General features: G+C 28.2%; 1 protein-coding gene across 1 annotated transcript in view; it reads left to right on the top strand.

Moving 5' to 3' along the window:
* LOC123014562 (ankyrin repeat domain-containing protein 33B-like) overlaps positions 1-10,523 on the top strand; it is a 51,742-nt gene that overhangs the window by 3,041 nt on the left and 38,178 nt on the right. Inside the window, exons 2-3 of the mRNA XM_044413738.1 lie at positions 4,062-4,247; positions 9,686-10,114. Of these exons, the coding sequence (XP_044269673.1) occupies positions 4,062-4,247; positions 9,686-10,114 (615 nt within the window). The remainder of the gene's footprint in view (positions 1-4,061; positions 4,248-9,685; positions 10,115-10,523) is intronic.

Below are 10,523 nucleotides of genomic sequence, written 5' to 3'. Positions count from 1 at the left end.
TTTTTGCTTAGGTCACGTCAGGTTATGTTGATAAATTTAAAGGATTTTTTATCAAAAAGCAAAATATATTTTGCTAAAACGGAGCAAAAAATTGCAAAATTGACTCCAAAATCAGTTTGTTGTAAATTTAGTGGCGTTTTCTTTTACCACCAAAAAACTATAAAATTTGGGAAGTATCGTTAAAACAAGATAAAAATAACAAAATAAAATCTAAAATGTCTTATTTTTGTCTATTTTCTAAATTTCTGAAAAATTTTCCCAAAATAATGGGGCAAGAAATTGTAAAAATAAGTCTGAAATGCGCTTTTTTCATAAAACTCCAAAAATTCGTGAAATTTTATCAAAACTAAGTAGGGAATTCCAAAATTACTTCTGAAATTCACTATTTTTATTATTTTGATGAGTTTAAAGAGTTTTACTTAGAAACTTAATAAATTCTAGATTTTTCTAAAAAAAAGCAGAAGATTGCGAAATTAGGTCTAAAATGCCTAATTTTCCCTTATCTCGATAAGTTTTAAACATTTTTTAATCAAGAAACTAAATATATTAAAAAGGTTTTGCAAAACTAGGCAAAATATTGTAAAATTGACTCTGAATAATTTTTTTATATTAAGAGCATTTTTTACATAGACTTACTAAATTCTTGAAATCATAAAATATGTCAAATTTTTAACAGATACAATTTTTAAATCTTATCTTACTTGAAATGTTTCTCTGGGGCGCGACTTCTGACACATCCTGTATACTTAAAACTTCCTGACTCATCACATTTATCAGTGCTTTCGAATTTATTATTCCAAAAACTTTATTTATAATTTTGCTTTCAATACCACATCCTAAATGTAAATAAATCCCGGCTAAGATTTTCCCGGTTCAAAATTAAAATTCAAATTTGAATGCATTGCTATAATTAGCCGACCTTTATTAATAAACATTGGCCTTAAGGCCATTTCGGACGTGTCCAATTTCCTATTTCATTTTCAGTGACAGCACTTCAAAGAGTCAAGTGCTGAATATTCATTACAAAAGTGATGTCCACACGCACACACCTAATTAACAAATATATGTCACTGATATCGGCTAATCAAGGGCAATGTTAAGTAATTAGAATTAAACTCAGATGTGTGAAAGTTAATTAAAAATTTTATTTAGGTCGTGTTCGGGGAAATAAAATAAATCAACTGCAACAAAATTACCTTATTTTCTATTAATAGCTGGGAAAAATTTATTCAAGCCCATAACGCAACTTTTTATTAAGTTATTAAAGATTTAGTGGTAGATTTGCGACTAAAATACTACAATTTCTGTTTTTTTTTTTCCACACACATTCACCCTCGCTGTCAAGTATGCACGAATGGAATTTTTTATTTGATTAAAGCACTAAATGAGTAAAAATTTGAGAATTGGTGTTGTAGAATGTAATTTACAAAACACAAAAGATTTCGGTGAGTTAATCCATCAAAGTCGAACGATTGTTTGCTATTGTAGATTGAGGAGAACAAGAGTTGATTCGCTTTTATTTGGCGATTAAATCGGAACTGAATTCGATTAAATGTAACACGAAGTGAGTATTTTTCATATAACTGCTTTTTTTTGTTTTTAAGACAATTTAAAAACATACGAAATGCAGTTTGTTATATAAACAAATGATTCACACATTTATCTTGAGTTAAGGAGACCGAAAAAGCGAAACAAATTTTAAAATAATTGAAAAAAATCTAATAACTTGAGACTAAGATTTGAAAAAGAAAAATCCTTGAATAGCAATGTAGTAAACTCATTTTTAAATAAGTTTAATTAAAACTATTTGGAAATTTCAATTAAAATCTTTACAAAACATATTAAAACCTCGAGAAAAATAAACGGATAAGATTAAAAATGTGAATAAGCTCTAAGAATTTGCGGAGCGATTTTGAAAATTTATGTTTGATTTTGAATTTTTATGTTATAACCACATATGGAAATAAACTGAAGATTTCAGTTTAAATTTTAAATTTTTGTTCTGACTGGAAATTTGATGAAAACACTGAAAAAAGAAATATTTGAAAAAATTAAAAAATGTGAGAAATGCTCTGAAAACTTGAGAATCGACAAAAGTAAAAAGATAAGAAGGAATATTTGAAAAGCTCTTTTTTTCTAAATAAGTTTAATTAGAGCTTTCATCTAAAATGTTTCATGAAATTGAAACAAATTAAGGATTTTCAGTTTACTTAAACTTAAAAATCATTATTTGAATTTGAGAAATCACAATTTTGAAAAATTTTATAAAAATCGTAAATCTCCAATTTTGGCTAATTATTTTAAGTGAAATAATTATTTGAAGGAAAAATGAAAAACTTATAGTTCGACTAGAAATTGCAAGAAAATACAAAAATCTTAATAATGTGGGTAAATAGCACAAAAAGAGGAAACAAAAAAAAAACAAAATTTTCAGTGAAAACAACAAACAATATGAGAATTATTTTGGGAAAACTTGAAATTACGAAATTTTTACTTAATTTTTTTATTTGAAAATTTCAGCCTAAATTTTTACAAAAGATATTAAGACCTCCTGAAAAATAAAATGATGAGATTAACAAGTAAGAATCAGCTCTAAGAATTTGAGGAGCAATTTTTTGAGTTTTTTAAGTTTTTCATTTTTTTGTTTTATAATCTATTCGAAATAAACTCAATATTTGTAGTTTAAATTTTAAATTTTTGAACTGACTGGGAATTTGATGAAAACATAAAAAATGTGAGATAAGCTCTGAAAACTTGAGAATCGACAAAAATAAAAAGCTTGAGAAGAAATTTAAATAGCTCTTTTTACATAAGTTAAGTTAAAGCTATTAATCACGAAATTGAAACATATCAAAGATTTTCAGTTAAAATTTTGAATACTTGAACTGAAAAATCATTATTCGAATTTGAAAAATTACGAAAATCTCGAATTTTGATTAATTATTTGATGGAAAAAGAAAAACTTATAATTCGACTAGAAATTGCAAAAAATACATATATAAATAACAGAAAAAAAGGAAACGATAAAAATAAAAATAAAAAAATTGTCCAAATTGGGTTTTTAGGAGACTTGAGGTTTTTATTTTCTCGAAATTAATAGTAATTTTTTAATTTGAAAATTCCAACAAATCTCGACAAAAGCTAAAAGACCAAAAAAATTAAATCAAGGATTTTTCGAAAATAAAAAGCTTGAGATATTATAAGAAAGGTCGATTTTAAGTCGTGAATTTCGACGTTCTAATCACCTATCGCAACATTCAAGATTTCAAAATAAGTTTAAAGAAAATTTACAATGTGATTTTTTTTGTGAAACTAAATAAATGAAACATTTGAAACTTTGACCGCAAAATCTGGAGATTTAAAAATAAAAAAATAGACAATTAGAAGAAAAACTAGAAAAAATCAATAAAAAGAATTTTCATTTTTTTTTTCATTATTTCACAAAATCAAACTTTCAAAAACATAACTGGAAGAAAATTAAATAAAAATGTCTTTGTTCATGGAAAAAAGAGCAATTATTTTTCTTTGAGAAAGTTTAATTATCAACGTGTTTGTGTCGTTTTCTATTCTTCGCCTAAATTAATTAAAAAGTGGTTCTATTCATTACAAAATTTAATTACCCTTCGTTTAATTAAATTTGTTTCGAGCTCTCAATCTAGTAAAAAAATGAAACTTGTATCTGTGAAAATAACTGTAATAAATCCACTTTTCTCGTCGTAGATTTCAGTGACAATCACCTAAAAAGTGCCACCCTTGCATGTGCTTCCAGCAGTCACGAATAAATGACACAATCATTTAAACATAATTGAATTTGAAAAGCTCAGTCTTGAGATGTCATGCAAGTCTGACAACAACAAAATTTTCCGAATCGATTACAAAATTGTGTCGACTTTCAGCTCGTGTTGTGTTAATTTCCACAATATGTAAGTTGGAAAGGAAGTAGCGATTGTTGGCGTGTACCAGGCGCGAGTTACTGCGGTCTAAACTCACTATTTCGTGCTTAACATTGATTGTCTATCTACACCTGAAAATCAGGACTTTTCACGGAGCTTATTTTTCAGTCAGGAGTTCAGCAATCGGTTCGGCCGATTACGCGAAGAGTTGCTGAACTTCCCTCATTGCGCTATGGTGCAATAGGGGCCAAAACTGCAAGCACAGGACCTTTGAGAGTCACAAGACACCATGAAAGTGTCACGAGTAAGAAAAAAGATGCCCGGAATTGCAATGATGGAAAAAGTTGCAGGACGGTAAGTGAGGAAATAGGGTAAAACTGGGAGAATGTATTAACTTTTTGGATTTAAAAAAAGGTGTTTTTTATTTTGTTATTTTTATAAATTGTCATGCTTTTTGGAAAAACACTGTAGTTTGAATTTAAATAATTAAAAAGCTCGATTTCTGAATGAGTTTCTGAATTTTTATGTTATAACCACATATGAAAATAAACTGAAGATTTCAGTTTAAATTTGACTGAAAATTTGATGAAAACACTAAACGAAGAAATGTTTGGAAAAATTAAAAAATGTGAGAAAAGCTCTGAAAACTTGAGAATCAACAAAAGTAAAAAGCTTAAGGAATATTTGAAAAGCTCTTTTTTTCTAAATAAGTTTAATTAGAGCTTTCATCTGAAATGTTTCATGAAATTGAAACAAATTAAGGATTTTCAGTTTACTTAAACTTAAAAATCATTATTTGAATTTGAAAAATCACAATTTTGACTAATTATTTGATGGAAAAATTGAAAACTAGAATTTCTACTAGAAATTGCAAAAGAATACAAGAATCTTAGAAATAACACAAAAAGAGGAAACGAAAAAAACAAAATTTTCAGTGAAAACAACAAACAATGAGAATTATTTTGGGGAGACTTGAGATTTTCTAATTTTCTCGAAATTCTTACTTAATTTTTTTATTTGAAAGTTTCAGCTACAAAAGATATTAAAACCTCATGAAAAATAAAATGAAGAGATTAAAAAGATGTGAATCAGCTCTAAGAATTTGAGAAGCAATTTAAAAAAAATGAAAAGCTCATTGTTTAAGTTTCTCAATTTTTTGTTTTATAATCACTTATAGGAAAGAAACTGAAAATTTTTATTGAATTTTTAATTTTTGAACTGACTTGGAATTTGATGAAAACACAAAAAAATGTGAGATAAACTGAGAATCGACAAAAGTAAAAAGTTCTTTTTTTCTAATTAAGTTTAATTAGAGCTTTCAGTCTGAAACGTTTCATGAAACGAATCAAACATTTTCAGCTACAATTTCAAATACTTGACTGAACAATCATTATTTGAATTTGAGAAATCACGAAAATCTCGAATTTTGACTAATTATTTGAAGGAAAAATAAAAACTTATAATTCGACTAGAAAAGTGCAAAAATACATAAATAAATAACAGAAAAACCGGGAGAATGTATTAACTTTTTGGATTTAACAAAATGTGTTTTTTATTTTGTTATTTTTATAAGTTGTTCTAAAATTCAGGCTTTTTGCAAAAACACTGTAGTTTGAATTTAAATAAAGATCTTGATTTTACAGGTTTTTCAAAATGTGGTTTTGATTAAAAAAAAAATTATTAGACAATTAAAAACCTATGCTCTTACAATAGTTAGTTTCAAAAGAGGAATTACGTGTTGTGAACGTTAAAATTTCAAAAGTCTAAATAATAGACAAGTTTTTTGTGCTTCAAAAAACATGTTGAAACCCGAATTTTAACTAAATTCGAACGTATAAAATAGTCGGTATTTTGGAATTATTAAAATCCCAACTTTTGCTTCAAAGCTTTTATTTTAAGATTTTTGAAATTTTAACGCAGAGAAAAACAGACATCCTGAAATTTCTTTATTTTTTTCGTTCTTTACTTTTCTGTTATAAATTTTTAACTTTAGCATCTCGACTTTTTCAATTTTTTTAAATCAACAATTTTTACTTTTTTTAGTTTGTAAATTGCGGCAAAACTGTAGCTCAATGATTTAATATTTTGACGTAGACATATGTAAAATGTTCCGGAGAATCGATTGGCGTCAATTAAACTGCAAAATTCGTAGTAGTTTTGAAGTTATAGTCGGATTTAAATTCTCGATATTTTTGACTTTATCAGAAATTTTCTCGATAACTATTCATCGTAGAGCACTGAAATTTTTAATATATGATAGAAAATTCAATTTTCTATCCAACGGTACCAAATATAAGAGGWTATCTCTAATAAGTCCGGAGTTATGGCCAATAGACCGCTCCGGATGCCAAAAATCGACCAAAATCTCGACAAAAACCAAAAAAAATTTTAACTTTAAAATTGATCTATTCACGTTTTTTACATTTTTAGAGGTCTTAAAAAGTCAAATAAGTGCATAAAACGCCATTGGGTCAAGTTAAAAAAAAAATGAATTTTTTGAGTTTTTGAAGTTAAGCGGTAGTAAAATCGTAATCGTAAAAACACTTAAAATATAATTTTCTAGATGCATAAGCACTATGTAGATAAATGTTCAGAAAAGAGGCTGAAAAATGTTTAGCTTTCTAAGCCTCAAAATTTCAAATTTTTTAAATTTCTACCTTCAAAATTTCAAATTTTTTACCGGTTGTTTTCTCTATCTTTTTCTGTAATTACCAAAACAAAAATTTTAATTTTTAAAAGTTGGAATTTTGCATTTTGGACCAAAATTTGAACGAAAAAATGATGAAAATTTCATATTTCATAGAGTATTAAATAGTTACTACTCTTAATCATAATTAAGGTTTTTCAAAATGTGATCTATCTCTCCCGGACTTACCCTACTCAGCTGTTAAGTTGTAGATCACTAACTTTTCGTGAGTGAGTTAAAGAAAAATAAATCTTGTTACATGCCAAGCCACGTGCTGAAAATAATTACACAAGAACTAATCTTCGAAGCTGACGAGTTGTAGAGATTATGTAAAAGAAAGAGATTTTTCTTGTTCTAGGAGCCAATTTTGTCTCATGATTAGTTTGTTAGGTTGTAATTTATGTGACACGTGGATAAGGGATGAGGAAGAGGAAGGAATTGTTAAAGAAAGAAAAACATAAACAAATATCAATAATATCATGTGATTTGTTTACATATATCACTTGTTTATGTTGTAATAAAATAGTTAAATAGATTAGATGAAAATGTCCTTGCACGAAAATTGGTATTTTGTCAATTAATTAGGGATATTTGTTGTAAATTTTTTATGTCATCGTTCGAATTACCATTCCCACAATCTGGTTTAAACAATCGAATGTTTGTTTGGGATTATAAATTAATTAATTAAAATAAATTGCATTGATGCCACACTTCAGTCGTTGGCATCAGACTGTGTTTACATGATTTAAAATACATAAGTTGTTTACAGAAACATTTTTAATTATATTTACGTGGATTTACAAAAATACAACTCAGGTTTGCTTTCTTGCTCTACGATGAATAGTTTTTTTTGTGATATTGAGTAATAATGTTAAGAATAAGGTTAGAAGCATACCTAATCAATAAAAATCGACCAAAATCTCGACAAAAATCAAAAATTAAAAAAAAATTCAACTTTAAAATTGATCCATTTAATGTTTTTTACATTTCTAGAAGTCTTAAAGACTCAAATAAGTGCAGAAAACGCCTTTGGGTCAAGTTTTTTTGTTCAAAATTTTGAATTTTTGAAGGTGAGCAGTAATAAAATCGTAAAAATAGTCAATTTACTAAAAATCGTAAAAACGGTTGAAATATGGTTTTCTAGACGTAAAATTACTCGGTGAACACGATGCAACAAGTTAAAATACTCTAAGAGGCATAATTCTTAAAATATTGAGCAATAAAGTTAATAATAATAAGGCTAGAAGCATCTGATTTTAACCAAAAAATCAAAAATTTTCGATTCTTATAACAAATTAGTATTAGATGTAAAATTAACCGGACTCATATGTTTTGAGATATAACTGTTTTCTATAAAAAAAAACTAAAAACGATTCTGTTCACGGAACTGAACAAAATTTTCATACAGGCTGAATTATGAAAAACGCCCCAAACCATAACTCCATTATTTTTAAAGTTATGACAATACTTCTTAGAACAAAGTTGAACATTTTTTGTCATCTATTGTTTGGGATAGATGCTAAATTAATGCTGTTTTTTGTTTCACCGGAAATGACATCAACTTTATATTTTTTAATGGAACACCCTGTATATTTTACCACTTTTGGATTCTTTGTTTAATTGTCTTTTAACAAGTTTTAGTACCATGTGTCTAAAACCAACCGTTCGTGAAATATGAGTCAATTAAAAATTGATTAAAGTAGGCAGTGGAAAACAATAATATTAAGTAATGTTGACAAATATTATTACTTTGCATTTTCTCTTATTATTTTTATACTTTTTGGTGTTCTGGTGATAATGTGTTAACAGACATGATTCAAGAGTATTTTGAAAGCAATAAAAATAGTTGGAGAAAATGCAAAGGAATAATATTTGTCAACATTACTTGATATTACTGTTTTCCACTGCCTACTTTAATAAATACATTATTTGGTGAATATCTCACGAACGGTTAGTTTTAGGCATATGGTACTAAAACTTGTTAAAAGACAATTAAACAAAGAATCTAAAAGTGGTAAAATATACAGGGTGTTCCATTAAAAAAAAATAAAGAAAACAGCATTAATTTAGCATCTATCCTAAACGATAGATGACAAAAAATGTTCAACTTTGTTCTAAGAAGTATTGTCATAACTTTTAAAAATAATGGAGTTATAGCTTGGGGCGTTTTTCTTGATACAGCCTGTATATGCACGTATTTTCACAAAAATATGCACAAAATATTAAGAAATATACTCCAATATAAGCCAAATATGCAAAATTTTGAACAATAAAATGCAAACGTATTTATTTTTTGAAAAAACTAATTGATGAATTATAAAGTTCTATAAAAATGTGATGTTTTATCAAAAATAAAATTTTTCGAAATTTTTGTTATTTTGTTTTTGAGTTTTACATACAAAAATATAATTTTTTTAAATGGCAACCCACCAAAAAAAACATTTTTTTCATGAAGGTTATGATCTGAGGGATTACAACTATCTACTTTGAATTAAATTATTTTTTTACATATATCGCAATTTAGACAGTAAAAATCGAATAACTCAAAAACAAAACAAAGTTTTGTTCTTAAAATAAGATCATTTTTTATATTACTATAATTTATATTAATTATTAGTTTTTGGAAACAAAAAAACCGCTTGGTTCAATACAATTTAAAAAGGAAACACTCAGCTGGGTACTAATTTTTTGAGTTTGGCTTACGAATTTCCGGTTTTCTTTTTAAAATATTTTGTAATCGGATCATTTTTCATCAACTGTTCAATTTTTAACTTGAACTGAAATTTTTAATTTGAAGAAAATATGCACAAATATGCAATATTTCTTAAAATATGCACCAAAATATGCGAAATATGCATTTTTTATTTGGCTTATTTTAATAAAAAAACATTAGATATGCATAGAAAACTTACAATTTTGTTGATATACCTATTAATAACAAATAGCTAGAAATAGCTACAAGCATCTGATTTTGAAAAAACTAAAAACGATTCTGTTCACAGAACTGAACAAAATTTTCATATTTTGTAATGTAATTTTCGAAATAAACCGTTTTTTTTTTTTAAATCACTCTGTATTAATAAATCTTATGTGAATTGCTTTACAGGCTCGCCGCGTCCGCTTCGCCCTCCCCCCCACAGATGTCGCCCCCATCACCGGAGGCGTCGCCGTCGCCTCGGTGGCGGGAGACGGCTGGTTACGAACTCGCGCTCCTTTCAGTAAGCGTTCAGATGCACATCGCTCAGAAAGCAGCGTCGGAGTTTATCCCACAGACGCCGTCGTCCCACGTCGCGACGTCCCAGTCACCGCGTCCCCGGGCGTCCGGAACAGAGTTCATCCCACAGGAAGATACGTCCGCGGCACACTGTCTCCCACGGCCAGCGCGTCGCCACACGCGGCCGCCTCTCCAGAAGGTCAGGCCCTTCTGAGGGCGGCCCGCGACGCCGACGACCATCTCCTGAGGGACCTGTTGAGGAGGGCCGCGCTGGTCGGCATCGCCGACTGTGATTTGAATGCGGTCGACAGCAGCGGAAGGGTATGTTAAATCATGAAAAAACTGAAATTTTTTGGGTGTTTTTGAATGTCAAAGGTTGGTGGCTGAAATGCGACTAATTTTTAATCAACGGGTATGGCCACAACGCTAATTACTAATTAGCTCACTTTGTGATTGCATTTTGGTTTAAAACCGGGCAATTTTGATGGAAATTGTGTCAAAAAAAATTTCTAAATTATGAAAAATTTTTGAAAAATTTATTTATAGTACACACTCCATAACCAAAGCTATGAACGAAGGAAAAAAGTTGACGTTGATGAAACAGAGAAATAAAAACAAGTTATCAACAAAAATTATAACGAAGAATTTGATTAAAGTTGACGAAACAGACAAAATAAAAGAAATTAATTACATTTTTCATTGATTTTGTTCAAAAACATTTTTTTTATAA

Source organism: Tribolium madens, unplaced genomic scaffold, assembly GCF_015345945.1.
Source record: "Tribolium madens isolate multiple individuals breed KSU strain unplaced genomic scaffold, Tmad_KSU_1.1 Scaffold_97;HRSCAF=244;Tcas5.2_LG3a, whole genome shotgun sequence".
Lineage (NCBI taxonomy): Eukaryota > Metazoa > Arthropoda > Insecta > Coleoptera > Tenebrionidae > Tribolium > Tribolium madens.
This window is presented reverse-complemented; position numbering and strand designations above follow the sequence as displayed.